General features: G+C 36.0%; 1 protein-coding gene across 2 annotated transcripts; it reads left to right on the forward strand.

Moving 5' to 3' along the window:
• The first annotated feature begins 662 nt into the window (after positions 1-662).
• Positions 663-13,922, forward strand: LOC114081393 (aspartoacylase). 2 transcript variants are annotated; one of them, XM_071602951.1, is made up of 7 exons: positions 663-744; positions 2,727-2,986; positions 4,492-4,687; positions 6,164-6,257; positions 8,699-8,806; positions 11,646-11,755; positions 13,622-13,922. In XM_071602951.1, the coding sequence occupies exons 2-7, from the start codon at positions 2,751-2,753 to the stop codon at positions 13,817-13,819; spliced, it is 942 nt and encodes a 313-aa protein (XP_071459052.1). In that variant the 5' UTR covers positions 663-744; positions 2,727-2,750; the 3' UTR covers positions 13,820-13,922. The 2 variants fall into 2 exon arrangements, with proteins under 2 accessions (XP_071459052.1, XP_071459051.1); XM_071602950.1 differs by lacking the exon at positions 663-744 and adding an exon at positions 2,239-2,302.
• Positions 13,923-17,081: the final 3,159 nt, after the last annotated feature.

Consider the following 17,081-nt stretch of genomic DNA (forward strand, 5'->3'; position numbering starts at 1 on the left):
AACATTGATCTGTTGGATAGCCATAACCATGAAGTACAAATTTGTTCTCCTTTTGTTTTAAATCACATGATTTTATTAACAAATCAGTCATCTCCGTTGGCACAACATATTTGTAGTGCTGGGAGTTATTAAACACCTACTTCAAAACATTAAATATTCAACTTAATAGGGAGATAGTGAGAACTAGAAAAGATTTCATTTTATATATTCTCAGTTCTCTAAGTTCTCCAAAAAAAAAAAAAAAAGAAGAAGAAGAATAAGAATTAATGCAACTGCATAGTTTTTGCAAGGATCCAAACTCAAGTGTGCTTTGGGAGACAGGGAGTTAAAAATGTTTTGGAAGTTAAGTTGGTATAAGAGTATGAAAAGCCTCTGTTGCTCTAGTTCTAAGGAAATGCTCTCCTTTTTCTAATAAAGCTTTCCGCAGAAGACAAACTGTACACAATAAACAAGGTAAGTATAAGGAAGAATTACAGCAGTTCATTAACTTTCAAATAAGTTATTCACTTGGACAATGTAACAGAAACTTTACGGATGTGAAGTGTGCTTCAAAATGCTGATCTGTTAAAATTTCATAAAACAAGCCTCAAAATGCAAGTCATTTGTGCCAGCTAAAGGAGAAAACTAAAGTAGCATTTCCAGAGGGACTAGGGCAAAGGACAGAACAAACTACAAATCAGCAAGGAAAGAAACAAAACTTAGCAGTGTTAATAATTTCCCTTAGTTACTGCTCTTGAAACCAAGGTAGGATTACAGCTGTTATCTCTTTACATTTACGTGTGTTTTCATCATCTCTACAATGAGGTGTTTAGTGTACACTCATATGTGCAGAAAATCAAAGGCTGCAGGGCTTGTCTTAGAACAGTAATTTTAACGTGTAAATTTATATTTTCTTATTTTGCTGTATCTTTACATTATGGTCTCTTAAAGGAAAAACATGGAAATTGGTTTATTAAATATCATGAAGCATTCATATTTCATATTTCTATCATGTATTTTATTTGTGAGCTCGTTGGTTTCCTGAGCACACTGTAGTGGTTGTTTATGTGAATTCTGAAAGAGCAAAAGTAGAACTTCAGAGGAGACCAAAAATAACAAAGAGGCACCCTGTTGCCCTGTGAAAAAACACTGGACTTAAATCAGAAACATGGGCCCCAGGCCTAGTTTTCTCTTATGTAGCTGTGGAAACTTATTCAGATTGCTTAACCTCTCTTTGTTTTATCCCTGCAACGGGGATGTCAATACCTACCCTGTTCTATCTTACAAAGTGCATATATAAATAAATTGAACTAATGTAAGTGGAAGAACATCATAAATTTAAGTCCTTTGCAATTGTAATGAATTATTCTTGTCCTGCTACAAAACAGCCTTGTATTACCAATACAAAGAATTTTAATACTTGAACATATTTGAAATTCTGGGTGATTAAGCATGAAATCAAATCAGATTTGGCTCAGAGTCATTTCTCCAAAGGCATGTGATCATCTTAGTATTCTGGGTAATTTCTTCTAATAGAACCCCTTTTCACACAACACACTCCAGTCGAGAGGATTGCTGTCAGTAAATGAGGCCATGTCTTTATAAATTCATATCATGTGGTTAAAATTTATAGTATGTCCCAAGACATTTTCGTGCATTAAAGGGATTTGAAAATTACTAACAGTTGCTTTTCCTTTGGTACTTTGGCAAGGTTCCTAAGGAAATTGACAGAGAATAACCAATAACATCATGAGAAAGAAACTAAGGGATGTTTCAAAGTAGCTTTTCAAGACCCAGTGATCACCGACTGGGTCCCTGTGTCTCTTACCATGTAAAAGCAATTCGAAAGAAAGGGTGCTGGCTCAAGAAGAGGCTCTAAGTATCTGCCTTTGATTGTTGATAGGAAACTCAATGCCCTCAGATCATGAAAAGTGCCTGGATTTACTTCAGAATTTTTTTTTTTAATGACAGTGGAAACAAATATCAAATGAGCCACTTTTTAATTTTTTTATTTTGGATGATTAGAACTTTACAAACTATTTTTATCATTGCAAGTGATCATGAAAGCCCTATTGGGTGGCATTCTAGCTGAAGGGAAAAAGGACTTTTTGTACTGGTAGGAGATGCCAATTTATTATTGTACTTAGACCTACTGACCATCTGAGGGAGTTAGAAGTTAACAACTGTATCTCTGGTTGATCTTTGCATATTTTAATCCAAATATGGTAAAGGACAGGGCTACAGATGGGAGTGTCCACATAATAATAAAGGGCTCAGAACTTGTAACAGAAAATGTTTAAAGTCCTCCACTCAAGGGAACTCTGTACTTTGTACTTTGTTTTTTTTTTTTTTTATTGGTTGTTCAAAACATTATAAAGCTCTTGACATATCATATTTCATACATTAGATTCAAGTTGGTTATGAACTCCCAATTTTACCCCAAATACAGATTGCAGAATCACATCGGTTACACATCCACATTTTTACATAATGCCCTATTAGTAACTGTTGTATTCTGCTACCTTTCCTATCCTCTACCATCCCCCCTCCCTCCCCTCCCATCTTCTCTCTCTACCCCATCCACTGCAATTCATATCTCTCCTTGTATACAAAATTACATATAAGAGGTTGTGAGGAGAATGGGAAAATGTACTTTGTACTTTGGTTAAATTGTCTTTTAAATTTAAATTTCTAAACTTTTCTTAGGACATTAAGCTTCCTTTGATCTCTTCTCTTCTGAATTGCAGAAATCAGATAAAACTATTGGTAAAATGACCTCTTGTCACATTACTGAAGAACCTATAAAAAAGATTGCTATCTTTGGAGGAACTCATGGGAACGAGCTAACGGGAGTATTTCTAGTTAAGCACTGGCTGGAGAATGATGCTGAGATTCAGAGAACAGGGATGGAAGTAAAACCATTTATTACCAACCCAAGAGCGGTGAAGAAGTGTACCAGATGTATTGACTGTGATCTGAATCGTGTTTTTGACCTTGAAAATCTTGGGTAAGAATATGTTTTATATAGTGTGCATACGTGTATGTATGTGTGTGTGATAAATATTAATGTTTGTACATATAGTGTCTATAATGAGTAAGATCGCTTTCACTTTTAATCACACTGCGTTGTGAATTACACAATTGTGGAAACCGGGCATTCATATCTCTTTTAAATACTTTTTTAAGTACCACATTATTTGATTTTTCTCTTCAAATATATCCTATACAGGCTGCAAACATATATAAGAAAGGTTTTATTTTTAAATCATATCTTGGAAGACAGATTTAATAATCCTTTGCATTAAGTTAGTGTTTGGCCACTATGTTTGTATACCCATTTGTTAACTGTGTGGGAAATTCACTACAATGTTTTTTTGCAACTATGTTTATGGTAGCACATAAAGTTCTAGTTAAGAAAAATATGATGTTCCAATTAATATTTGTTGAATCAAAAAGTGAATAAGTATCCATTTTCAGAAAACATCAGACCACTCTGCAGCCTAAAGAATAGATGTGTTTACCTTCATTCATGCACATATGCACACTATACAAAACATTTAGGGCTGGTGAGGTGGCTTCATGATGTCATCAGGGCAATAGGTTGCTTCTCTCTTCCCCCTGTGCTTGTCTTCACATGTACATTTTTGTACTCATGGTTTTTGCTTCATAACTGCAAAATGGCTAGTCCACCTTCTTGATTGCATTCCAGACAGGAAACACTCAGGTACAAACTGTAGGTCCCTTAAAGATACTAGTAAAAATAGCCAGGAATAGAAAGAGATGGAATTACATGAAAATGTGATTGAATGATTTAATGAGAAAAAATAAATTTAAAACATTATCATGTACAGCAAGCAAAAATGTATCCTAACCATTTCAGGAAGTGAGAGGTTAGATTAAGACCCATCTAAGAATATAATGATATCTATTAACATTTGTCTCACAAAAAATAGATATACATGAACCTGTAAATTTTTGTATTTTTGGAGCATTTACAGACTCTTATCTGTAAACCTTGTCCCTGGACCACTGATGACCGTTGGGCCTCAATTAAAAATACCTAATGATGATGTGAGCACCTAAGTTTGACTCTGTTTCAAGAACTTAAATTACCCAGAGTGAAGACTGTGGGGGAAGATGCACTTAATGATCTATCCCGGTAATAAATAACAAGTGCACCATAACTACAAAAAAAACTATAAATAAGATTAAATGAAAAGTTTTGTTCAAGGTTGAAGTCAAATGGTAAATTCTGTTTGAACTGCCCTACCTGTGACTAGACACATAAATGAACACATTATTTTACAAGAATACCAATGAAATATTAGTTATGTGAAATCAAATAAGAAAAAATATTTTTCATTTTTAAAACGTTTAGATGTTTTAAATCCCCTCAGGAATTTTCCAAATCAAAGGTTTGGCAACTGGTTCTTTGTACACTGTATTCTTATTGATTATATATGTTATCATAGCCACAAATATTGTTAATCTTTCTCTTTCTGCTAATAATAGCAAAAAGATGTCAGAGGATTTGCCATATGAAGTGAAAAGGGCTCAAGAAATAAATCATTTATTTGGTCCAAAAAATAGTGAAGATTCCTATGACATCATTTTTGACCTTCACAACACAACTTCTAACATGGGGTGCACCCTTATTCTTGAAGATTCCAGGAATGACTTTTTAATTCAGATGTTTCATTATATTAAGGTAATGTCAATGTTATTAATTTATAAGTTTACATAAGTCAATTATAGGTGAGAAACAACTAGAACAGGGTCAGGAAGGAAGGTCCAAGAGAAATGGGATCTATTCCCCAGTCAGGCTGGGAGGCTGGATGGGAGAAGCTGTACCCAGATTCAGAGGTAGGTGGTAGTGACAGGCAGGAGAAAGGAGAAACAAGGAAAATAACAAATACAAGGAATAAAATAATAAGACCTTGTGGATTTTTGTGCCTATAAAATTATAAATTTTATTCCAACAGCCACCAATTCATAAGCTATTGAACAAAAAAACAAATAAAATGAATATAAGAGTTTTAAATGTTATGGTTGAAATATCAAAATTACAGGTTTTAGGAAGCTCAAAATATTGTCATGTCCAGTGGTGAAGACATTGTCTCCCTTTAGTCCTGCCCTTGTCACCATTTGATTGGGATTACCCAAAACACACCCAATCTTTTGCCATATAGTTCATAAAGCTAATCATTTTAACACTCAGGAATCTGTGAGATTAAAAATTCAGGCTTCCAGTGCCTTTAACTAAAGAAAAAAAATTCTAGAAAATAGCAAATAAGCAAAAACACAAATAATGGATTTTGTATTTGATTTTATATAATAGATGTTCTTCCTTCCTGAGAGCTAACATGATTTAGTAGGAAAAATTTGATCCATGTAGCCAGAAGCTGGGTTTAAATCTTAGCTTTCTCCTTCACTAACCTTAACAAGAAGTTCAACTCTCAAAACAGCTTTCTTCATTTTATAAAATTGGCATGAGAATACTAACCCCATATGGCTGCGCAAGTCTTTAAATGAGAAAAAATATTCAAGGTATTTAGACTAATGTCTACCCTGTGGTGAGGGTTAACTATTACTTTTGTCCCCCTTGAGTTCTGGACATTAAGTAGGTAGTGGCTGTGGTGGGAGATCCTTATGCAGCTGTTCTGTGTTGCTTATTCAGGAGAGCTGAATGTTTCTATTGCCAGACATGGAAGCCTCAAGGTTGATTCCTGGTTATCAAAACCAATAGCCCTGACTCAAATTTCCATTCAAATAGAAGGATGAAAGGGGAATCGCCTGACATTAATAGAACCTGAATTACAGGGTCAGAAACAGAGCTCTTTAAGAAACTAAGTAAGCTAAATAGTAAGGATAAGCAATGATGAAAACAAAAATAACCAAATCCATTCAGATGGAAAATTTATTTCCTATTCTTTGGTCATGGCTCTGGAGAATTATTTAATGTCCATTTTACCCAGAAAACTGCATGTAATTCAATTTTACATGCAATTTATTTGTATGTTTTCAAAGCTATAACATTGAGTTTTAGAGTGTTTCATAAAACTATCTGACTAATCTTAGTTGATGAAGTAAAAAATATGAAGTCCTTATTGACTCCATAGCAGCAAAGAGAAAAAAATATATGGTCTTTACATAATAAGGAAGATGTTTTAAAAATTCTTTGCAGACTTCTTTGGCTCCATTACCCTGCTATGTGTATCTCATTGAGCATCCTTCCCTCCAGTACGCAACCTCGCGTTCCGTAGCCAAGTATCCTGTTGGTAAGTCTGTTGGCATAGCTGAATAAAATGTGTCCTACCTGAAACTCCAAGAAAAATTAAAGAATATTTATAGCTACCTTGCACATCCTTAAGGCTTATAATTATCAGATAATAAGCAAATTAACCCCAGGCAGACACTATACTTTATTTCCTCAATATCTTGGAGCAGCTTTCTGGTTCTATTCATATTATTTTCTTCACTGTTATGTTTGACCCTAAAAAAATCAGTCTGACAGATTCTTCTAATCCCAAGAATTAAGTGAAGAGTCACCTTTTATAGAACCTTATCTCTAACTCCACTCCACAAAATTGCTCTAAAAATGTGAACTTTCAACAGATATTTATTGTGTGTCTACTAGAGCCCCATCACTGTGCTAGGTTCTGGGAAAATAGTAATGAACAAGGCAACAGAATCCCTCAAAGAGCTTAGTATCTAATGAGAAGACAGACATTAACCAGGTCATCACTGCACAGAGGGAGAAATGGCAGAGTAGAAGTAATTCATTCTCTTTCAAGTGAGATACACTAACATAATTAACTATTTGCAAATTATACTATAATTAAAATTTCTATCACAACTTAAGTGGTTTTTGTTAGATCTTAAATGCTTTAACCAAGAGTAAATTTAAGAGCAAGTTTGCAAATAACATAAGCAAATGAAAACTTAACAATTATCCTGGTTACTCAAGTATTGGTACTTTTGACACATAATTAAAGAAATTAGTTAATTATTAATTATAACTGGAGAAAGCTAAATATCCAAATATAGGCACAGAATTGCAATAAATGTAATAAACCAAAACCTTACTGTATGAAATAGGGTTGAGTGCAGCTCAGTGATACAGTGTTTGCCTACCATGTGTAAGTCCCAGGGTTCCATCCCTGGCACCATAAAATAATAATAATAATAATAATAATAATAATAATAGATCATGGGTTATATTTAGTACCAAATAAAAGTGTAAGACTTCTAAACTTTGAGATATTAGCCTTATAATATGATATTTATGGGCAATGCTGTTTTAGCTAGAACAAATATCTCTGATAAGTTTGACCCTTACAAATAAAGCCAAATCTTTAAAACATTTCAATATGAGGGAGTATTAATTACATTTTAAATAATTAGAAAATATTAATATGTTCTTCCAACTTTGCTCTTTTATATTTGAAATCTATATGTCACATACACGTTGGCAGCTAATGACAATATCTAATAGAGGAAGGAAACATCAGGAACTCCCCTACTTATCTTTCATTATGGCCCCTTTGTCAGAACTGAATAACATGTACATTCTTAAATCATCAGGATGATTGGATTACTTTAAGTGAATTAAACTTTTGATATTTACTCTTAAGCTGAAGAAAAGTTAATTTATCTTAAAGATTGGATAATCAACCAAAATTTGATTGTATTAGAATGGAGGAAAATGGAATGCAACAACAATATCTTCCACAAAATGCACACAGACATATCCATGAACACAATTTTCATACATTTGTACAAATCATTCATGCACAGAGGCATGCCTTAGCCCCACTTATGATATCATATACTTAAATGAATTCCTATAAATATACACAAGTAAGTTACACACAGTACAACATAATGAACTTTTTGAATTGGAAAATAATAGAAATGGGTGCAAATAAGATGGGTTAAAAGAATATATTTGAGTTGAGTGTAAGAGAATGAATGTGGGTGATACATTAATAAACAGTTTGATAAATGGAGAAAATAATAACTGGAGGGATGACTCTGTGGGAGACTTGAGCAGGTGGAGGAGTATTTTGCAGGTGTAAGGATGGATGCTTGACAGCTACAGGAAACAGACCTGGAAGTACAAGCATAGTTTTATGAAGGTTAGAGGAAATACAAATTTTTCTACAGAAAATAAGAACCATTGCATTATCTTATCAGAATGGGTTAATATTAAGTATAAAAATGTTGCCCTAAAGTCACATAGATTGCATGTTAACTTAAATTCATAGTTCATCTAGCTATATTTCTATGACTAACTAGATGTCTTTCCTCCTGTTAGAGCTAAATGTTAGTCTGTGACCATCTCTCTTTGTGGCCACCTATTAATTTGTCATTGCAGGTTTATCTACTTCTTTTGCTATGTTACAATACTTAAATATTTGAATCACATGAAAGTAAATTTAAAGAAAAAATAACCCTAAGTTCCGACTACTCAAACACAAGTCTGATTTTTTCCATGTTCTCTTCCAGTATTTATTCACTATGCATTTATCACTATGTGTATTTAAACGTGTAAATGTTCTGCTTTATTTTTTGCTTAACTTTCTGTCTCAAATACTTTCCATGATGCTAACTGGTCTAACTTTTAAATATTTATGGGGTTCTAGATATAATAAAATGCTTAATTTCACAATACATTCTAATACTTATATAATATTACTATCTTCCCTTCTGTACTTAGGTATTGAAGTTGGCCCCCAACCCCAAGGTGTTCTGAGAGCTGATATTTTGGATCAAATGAGAAAAATGATTAAACATGCTCTTGATTTTATATATCAGTTTAATGAAGGTAAGTGGTGGGTAAGAGTTGTTTCCTTAATTGTGGATATTTGCATATTTAGCTGTGTGTTAGTCAGGTTTGCATTATTATGACCAAAATATCTGACAAGGACAACTTAAAGAAGGAAATTTTTATTTTGGATTATGTTCTCAAAGGTTTAGTCCATGGTTGGCTGGGTCCATTGCTCTGGGCCAAGGTGAGGCAGACATCATGGCGGAAGGGCATAGTGAAGGGAAGCAGCTCAGAACATGGCAGCTGAGAAGCAGAGAGAGGGAAGGGGCAATCCCAGTGACCAACCTCTTCCAGCCACTCCCCATCTGCATATAGTTACCACCATTCAAGCTAGAAGAGACTGATTCAGCACTCATAATCAAATAATTTCATTTCTGAATATTCCTGCATTAACATAGGAGTTTTGGGGGATACCTCATATCCAAACCATAACAATACTATACATACATTACATAGTACATATATAGTGCATATATATGTATATATGTACCAACGTACAACACTTTAACCATGTGTGTGTGTGTATATATATAAAACTTAACCACTTAACATTGAAATAGTAATTGAAATTTAGGTCAAATTCATCATTCTCATAATCTTAGATGCGTTTTCAAATTTTTTTTTATTCACTTCAGCTATTCCTCAATCACCAGAATAGAAAAACATACAAGAAAAACAGTGGCCATATAAACAACCCAAATCAAATCCTATTTTCCTATTAATCTCCATTTTAAAAAACCAGAGACAGAGTAGGAAATACAAATGCCCAATAAAAGTAGAAAAGATGTTCAACATCACAAGTAATCAGAAAAATACAAATTAGAATGAGAAACCATTTTCCCCATCAGATTGGACAAAATAGCATCTGACGATATTAAATATTGGTAAAGGTATAGGAAAAGGAGATACTCTCATTCCCTGCTGACAAACATTTGAATTGGTAAAGACACTTTAAAGGGTAATTTTATAGTATCTGCTGTATCTACTTATTAAATTGTGTAATTCTTATAACCCAGCAGTTCCACATTTCAAAGAAACACAAGCTCATGAATACCCAATGGGTTGTATTCAAGGGTGGTTATTATAGCTTTGTTCGCAAAGGAACTGACTCAAATGTGCATCCGTTGGTGAACAGTTAAACAATAATAACATGGAAGAATCTTCAAAACACACTATTGTTTAAAAGAAAGAAAACTGTAGACAAAAATATATGATATAAACATTTACTTTAAAATAATAATAATCACTTGCTAGAATGCATATAAGTATGAAATTGTTGACAAACACGTAATTATGGTGAGCTACTGAGTCATTCAATGTCTGTGGGGAACATAATTCCTTAGCCTCAGATGTGCAGCCCCCTGTGATCACAGGAACTTCTTCTCTATTTGGGAATACTTTGGCTCCAAAGTCATGAAAATTGAAAATGAGCTAGATGTCCACCAACTTTGTATGAGGGCAGGTTCTCTACTCTCTAATGGAACTGGTATTGGGAAGGTCATAACATATTCACAAGAAATTCTCAGAAAGTAAGTGTGGAACTCTAATATGTTAAGAAATGATATCCCCAGGGAGAATGCCACAAACCTGAGTGGAATGGTAACTCAAAGACACTCGGCTCTCTGTTTTCGCATCCATCAGTCACCCCCATCTCTTGAATCTGGGTTGCCCCAGTAGCTTGTTTTTGTGCCACAAAGGGGCTTGAAAAAGACTATGTATTGGGACTTGCCCTTTTGTGGCTTTTGGGAACCCTGTGTGGCTATTATGTGAGTCAGTCCACACTAATCTGATGGATATGAAAAGGTTATAGAATAGAAGACTAAGATAGCCCAGCCACCAGTCATGCAGCTCCAGCTCGAGCCTTCAGACTGTCAATTGCCAGACATTAGATTGAGGCCATCCCAGATTACCCAGCCACCAGCTGATTTGCCAGCTCACCCCAGATGCATGAGCAAAACAAACAGAAACCAGCAAAGAGAGTCCAGACTAGAGGAACTGCCTAACCAACCCACAGAACTACAAGCTAAAAAGAAAAAAAAAAGAAGAAGGTTGTTGCTTTAAGCCATTAGTTCTGGGAAAGTGTGCTATGCAGCAAAAGCTAGCTGACACAGGATTGATCTCAGGATCTCCTCATCCCAACTCTGCTCTAAAGGCAAAGGAGGACTTTTCCTTTAAGATGAAACCATAACATCCTGTGGATACACCATTGGACATATGTTCATCCTGTTTGCTCAGAGACCACGTGGTATCTGTGTAAACTACTCCTTTTCCAATTTATGGGCATTGAGCTGAGCTATTTAATGTCATCTCTTTGAAAGCTGGTAGACTGCCTGCATCCCAAGATTTCACTGCTCAGGGGCCATCTAAGTGTTTAATGAACTTGATTAAGAGAAAGAGCCACTAGACAGAAGCCACCTAACTTGCTGAAAGTCCCCCCTGAGAATATGCAATCACTGAGTGTCAGAGCTGGAAGAGTCTTTCAAGATAAGCTAATCCAAAACCCTCTTTTGACAAGATTGCTCAAAATAACACAGCTAGGAAAAAAGAAAGATGGCATAGTCAGCAGAACAGAGCCCAGGGTCCTGACTGGCAGATCTAGGCTTTTTTTCTCCCACACTGGCTTCTTTAAGTTATGTTTTCTACCTCTGTTAATCAGTGCAATGATAGGAATAATTCCAGAATTTGGGGCTTTATATTGTTTATGAACATCTTTAAGTTACTTAATGTGTTCTCCTTGTAACGGTCTTCATTTTGTTGTTTTTCCTTCCTTCCTTCCTTCCTTGAAATATTGACGTCCCTTTTTTAATTGCTATAATATGTATTATTTTTGTTGTAGGAAAAGAATTTCCTCCCTGTGCCATTGAGGTCTATAAAATAATGGAGAAAGTTGATTATCCTAGGAATGAAAATGGAGAAATAGCTGCTATTATCCACCCGAATCTGCAGGTAACATTTGTTGTTTCTTTAAAATAATGAGAATATTTTAATAATGTTGTACCTTTGAGTAGTAGTTCACAGTTCATACAGCATTTTTACATACATTAGCTAATTTGATGTTCACAAAACCACTGCAGCATAGAGAAGTGTATTAGTTAGCTTTCCATCACTAAAATAAAATGCCTGATACAATTAATTTATAAGGAGAAAAGGTTTATTTAGTCTCAGTCCAAGGTTGATTGGGTGACTCCTTTGCTTTGGGCCTCTGATTGGGGCACTTAATGGTAATAGTAGAAAGTATGCATTAGAGCAAACTGCTCACACCTGTCTAGAGTTTAAGAGTGATGGGGTTACTTATCAGAATTACCTAGGGGATTTTCTCCCCAAATGCATGGAACCCATCACAAACTACTAAAGCAGTGCTTCTCAAACTCAGGTGGACACAGGGAATCAAATGACTTCACCAGGTGATTTCATAGGACTCAGGTCTGGGGAGCACTGCACTACATGGGAACCTCTGCAGATGCGACCAACCAATGGGCAGGGAACTACCTTCAGTGATTCTGCGCATATCTCTGCCTGAAAAGCACTTGTTCAGAGCAGCATTCTCAACCAGGCCACCCTGTAAAATCACCGGGGACTTAAAGAAAGAAAGGAAGGAAAAAACAGGAAGAAAGGAAGGGAGGGAAAGAAAAGAGAAGAGTGAACTATAAAAATGAGAAGCATGAGGGACTGGAGGAGATGGGTGATAACATAGATGTTTTTATTACATAGCTATAGGTTATATGACTATGCTATGTATATATCAAAATTTACAACTGCACACAAAATTAATGATTTTTTACTCTATAATTAATTTTTTTCAAATAAAACTTTAGTAAAAACGTATTTATTAAAAATAAAGCCACTCTTTAGATTCTGATTTGCTATAGCAGAGATGGGGCCAGCCCTGTACCCATGTAAATGTATATTAATATCCCAAGTGATTCTAATGTATGGCTAGAGTTGAGAAAATCACTGAGATGCAGTGCCGTGCATACTTCAGTATTCTACATGTAAACCTCTGACAATTTGTTAACATGAAGATTTTGATTTAGAAAGTCTGCAAAGGGGAACAAAATTATGCTTTTCTAACAAACTGCTGGGTGATGCCGATGCTTCTAGAAAATATTAGAAATGCGGAATCTCAAGGCACCACCCTGATCATTAGCATCAAAATCTGCATTTTAGCAAAATCCCCAGATGATTTGTAAGCACAGCCAAGTTGGAGAAGAACTGTTCTAGACTTCCTATGATCTGACAACATTGGTGCTTGAAGGATCAAAGGGCCAAATCCCTGGGGCAGGACCTGTCAGATAACACAGTTGTTAACATAATGTGGGGACACACCTGCAGTACATCCACCTCATCTTAGACTTTTCTCCAAACCACTCACCAATCCTCCCATCAGAATAAAATCTCCCTGTGTGCAAATACAATATGACTCATTTTTATGTCCCCAACAGTAGAATGTCTTGCACACAGAAGGCTCTCAAAAAATGTTTCCTAAATTTTGCTGAACAGAATTTCACTTCAGATGGCAAAAAGTAGAAATTTATTTTTCCTCTTAATATTATAAACCTCTTTGGCCACATTCAAGGCAAACTTGGTGTCAGAGAAACTCTAATTACACATGTCAACTGTAAAAATTAACAGGGAAGCTCTTAAAACTGCTGCCCAAGACAGTTACATGGTTCCAGTGGAGTCAGGTCTCTCCCATGCCTCTCAGGACACCCTTCAAGGATCACTTTTTAAAGAATAGAATGGTATTTGTTAAATATCTAGAGTCTTGACATGAAAATTTTGTAATTTATTATTTTAACTGTCTTCCGAAAGGATCAAGACTGGAAACCGTTGCACCCTGGGGACCCCACCTTTGTGACTCTTGATGGAAAAACTATCCTGTTGGGTGGAGACTGTACCATGTACCCTGTGTTTGTGAACGAGGCTGCTTATTACGAAAAGAAAGAAGCTTTCGCAAAGACAACAAAAGTCACTCTCAATGCAAAAAGTATTCGCTCCTCTTTCCACTAGAAATCAGTGCTAGTTCACTTTTTGGGGGGAATCTTGAAAAAGGACCAGTCTGTACGCTCCTCAAGAACAGAACTGTGCCTTATTCAAGTTCATGATCTGAACTTGACCCAGTCCTGACCCAGTCCCCAAGCAATAGGCATTCACACCAGTGTCTTAAAGAAAAAAAAATAAATTAATGAATATCTTTTAAAGTTATCATATTTTATGTAGATAGCTTCTTCAAAGAAGTGTGCTTCCTATTTCTGCATAGATTTTTATACATTTACACTCTGATAGTTTAACATTCTTAAAAATAGCCTTCTTTTTCAAAGTACAAAAGACATAGGTACTATGTGCAGAGTTATTAACTTGAACATGGCATGAAATGTGTGTTTTCAAGTAATTTTTGTTTGTTTTTGTGGTGCTGGGGATTGAACCCAAGGCCCTGAGTATTCGAGGCAAGCACTCTACCAGCTGAGCCATATCCCCAGCTCAAGTAATTTTTAAGTGCTACTAGAAATTAAAGGTGGAGACTATTTTTTAAATTTTTCATGATTGAGTTAATGACACTATATTAAGAATTCAGTCCATAAACTAGCAACAGTTGTGATATCCATAGTAGATTTTAGCTGCTCTTTTTCAGATGACATGTTGAAGAGAAATGAAAGCTGATTGTAAATATACATCTAGAAACACTGATGTCTTACACTCACCTTGAGAAGCTACTTGTCCTTCTCATCATAGACAATTAGGAAGAGGCAAATTCCTCTCATCTGCCACTTCTTGTTTTGAATGAACACTCACTCTTACTCCTAGCCAAAGCGTGAGGAGATCTTTGGACTCCAGTAGCTGCCAGCTTAGGTGGTTAAGACCCATAACGGAGGACAGTGGACGTAAGTGGAAATGTGACCCTAATCCATGTCTCTGGTTTGCAAACACACCCTTTCAAGAAATTCTCCCATTTTTTTTTTTAAGCTGAAATCCCTCACCTCCTCAAAGGACTTCTGGCAAAACACTGCCTCCCTCCCCTCCCCTCTTTTAGGTCACAGCAACCAAGTAAGGAACAACTTTATCCTACGATTTGAACCCCAAGGAAACACATTTATGGCTTCAAATGTTTTACCAAAAATACTAACATTATCTGGAACTTATATAGATACACAAACATTTTCATTCTTTCAGAGCTAACTCCACTAAGCCAATTTTATTCCATATTCATTGTTTTATAGAGCACAACTAAATGATTTCTGAATTTTGCACTAGAAAAATCATTGTGTGCTTTGCCAAAATTATTTTCCTTGGAATAAACTTCCTTCTGAAGGTTGTAGTAAAAATGTGTCGATCTTTTTTAGCACGTAAGTTTTACCAAGTGTCCTTCTCCCTCTATGACAAACGTTCTGTTATGTTTTATCTTAGGCCAAATCCTCAGGGTCAGTTTTTCCAGATGTAAATTTTGGCAAGGAAACTTTATCCTTCCATTGAGTTTCAGTTATTTATGTAATTTATAATGTGCCATTTAGGTCATTGTGGTTTCAGTTTGGGGGATTCATTATTTCTATTGAGCGTAATATTTCCTGACTCAATTATTATTGTCTTCATTGTTTCTAATTAGATGTGATTTTTTTTCTTAATCTACAACACATGGCTGTGTAGTTTTATTATTTTCAGTTTTATTTTTATTATTTCTAACTATCTGCCAGCTTCATTTTCTTATGTATAAAGGGGGGTGAGGGCTGGGGATGTGGCTCAAGTGATAGCGTGCTTGCCTGGCATGCGTGCAGCCTGGGTTCGATCCTCAGCACCACATACAGATAAACATGTTGTGTCTGCCAAAAACTAAAAAATAAATATTAAAATTCTCTCTCTCTCTCTCAAAAAATAAAAATAAAAAGTGGGGGTGATAACAATAGTAATGCTTCTACTATGGGGTTACTGAGGATTAAGCAAGTTAATGCATGTGAGCACTTAGCTCAGTGCCCAGCACTTAGTTCAAACATAGCACAAAAGACCCTTTGTGAGCTGCTCCCTCCCCCACAACCTCTCTAGACTCATCTCCATTCCCATTCTCTCTGTTCCAAGGCTCTTGTGTTGTTTTATTCCTGAACACCTTCATCCAAACTGATTCTTCCCCCTAAAATTTTCTCCCAACTTCATGCATATCATACACACACACATACACACCTACCCCAGGCCTTGCTCTAGCTAATTCCTGTGTTTCCTTCCAAATGCAACTCAACTCTCATTTTAGATATGAAGCCTTCATCTCTATCTGACTTAGTTGCCCCATTTGCCCATCCTTCCATCTATGCCATCTCAAGGACATTAACAGAGTCTTTTTCAGACTGCAATCTATTAAATGCCTAATAAAGGTTAGTTGAATAAATGAGTGAGCCCAAATGCCCTTCTCTACCTAAACATCTCCACATTCCACCAATCTCCCTCCTTCTTTTTTCCTTCTTTCTCAGTCACTTCCTGGGTCGTCTTAATACCTCTCTTGAGGGAAACTCACTCCATTCTACACTCTTCAGACTGTTACTATATCTCAAAGGACAGCAGGAGAAAAATAGTAGTAATAAAACACACTTTTAAGCCTACAATCCCATCAGATTAAACAGGGAAATGTTCCCACTCAGTAGTTCCCCCATGTGAGACATTTTGGTGGCTTCTCCTTACCCTTGAAATGAAGTGTCAAAGCCTCACCTTGATGGGACAAGCCCTACATGCTCTGAGCATGGCCACCCCTCCAGCATCATCTCATGTCACTTGGCTCCTTGCTCCAGCAGTTGGGCCACATAGGCTTGATTCTCCAGACCTCAGATGCATCAAGCTCCTTACTACCTGGGGGTCTTTGCCCATGTGTTTTCACTTCTTGAAAGTCTGCCTCACCCTCTCATCCCTTGACTCAGATGACACTTGTCCTCAGTGTAACACGGCCTAGGTTAGGCCCCTCTGTTACACAAACACACTTATATCAGACTAGCACATACCACAACTCCAAAAGTACTAATTTATGAGATTGGTGTAGAAGACAGTTAAATGTGTGTCCCTTTACTTAAACTGCAAAAGCTCTAAGGGAGTAGGGAGAGTGTCTTGTTCTTTGAAGTATCCATAACTTTGAATACATTTCTTACCACATAGAAGTCAATCAGTCTTGTTGGATACATGAGATTGATCTGATGAGTGAAACCATCCCAGAGGGCTTCCTCAGAAGAGCAGATTGACTTAGAGACCACAGAAGATGACCCTGGAGACCACTAGATGCCACTGGGGCAGGAATGGTGAA

This window comes from Marmota flaviventris, chromosome 17 (assembly GCF_047511675.1).
Source record: "Marmota flaviventris isolate mMarFla1 chromosome 17, mMarFla1.hap1, whole genome shotgun sequence".
Lineage (NCBI taxonomy): Eukaryota > Metazoa > Chordata > Mammalia > Rodentia > Sciuridae > Marmota > Marmota flaviventris.

What these genes read in the sequence shown, in the direction of transcription:
- LOC114081393 (XM_071602951.1), top strand. Translation starts at nt 2,751, where the DNA reads ATGACCTCTTGTCACATTACTGAAGAACCTATAAAAAAGATTGCTATC. An exon ending in TTTGACCTTGAAAATCTTGG is followed by an intron (nt 2,987 to 4,491) that starts GTAAGAATATGT and finishes TGCTAATAATAG; the next exon opens with CAAAAAGATGTCAGAGGATT. An exon ending in AGATGTTTCATTATATTAAG is followed by an intron (nt 4,688 to 6,163) that starts GTAATGTCAATG and finishes AATTCTTTGCAG; the next exon opens with ACTTCTTTGGCTCCATTACC.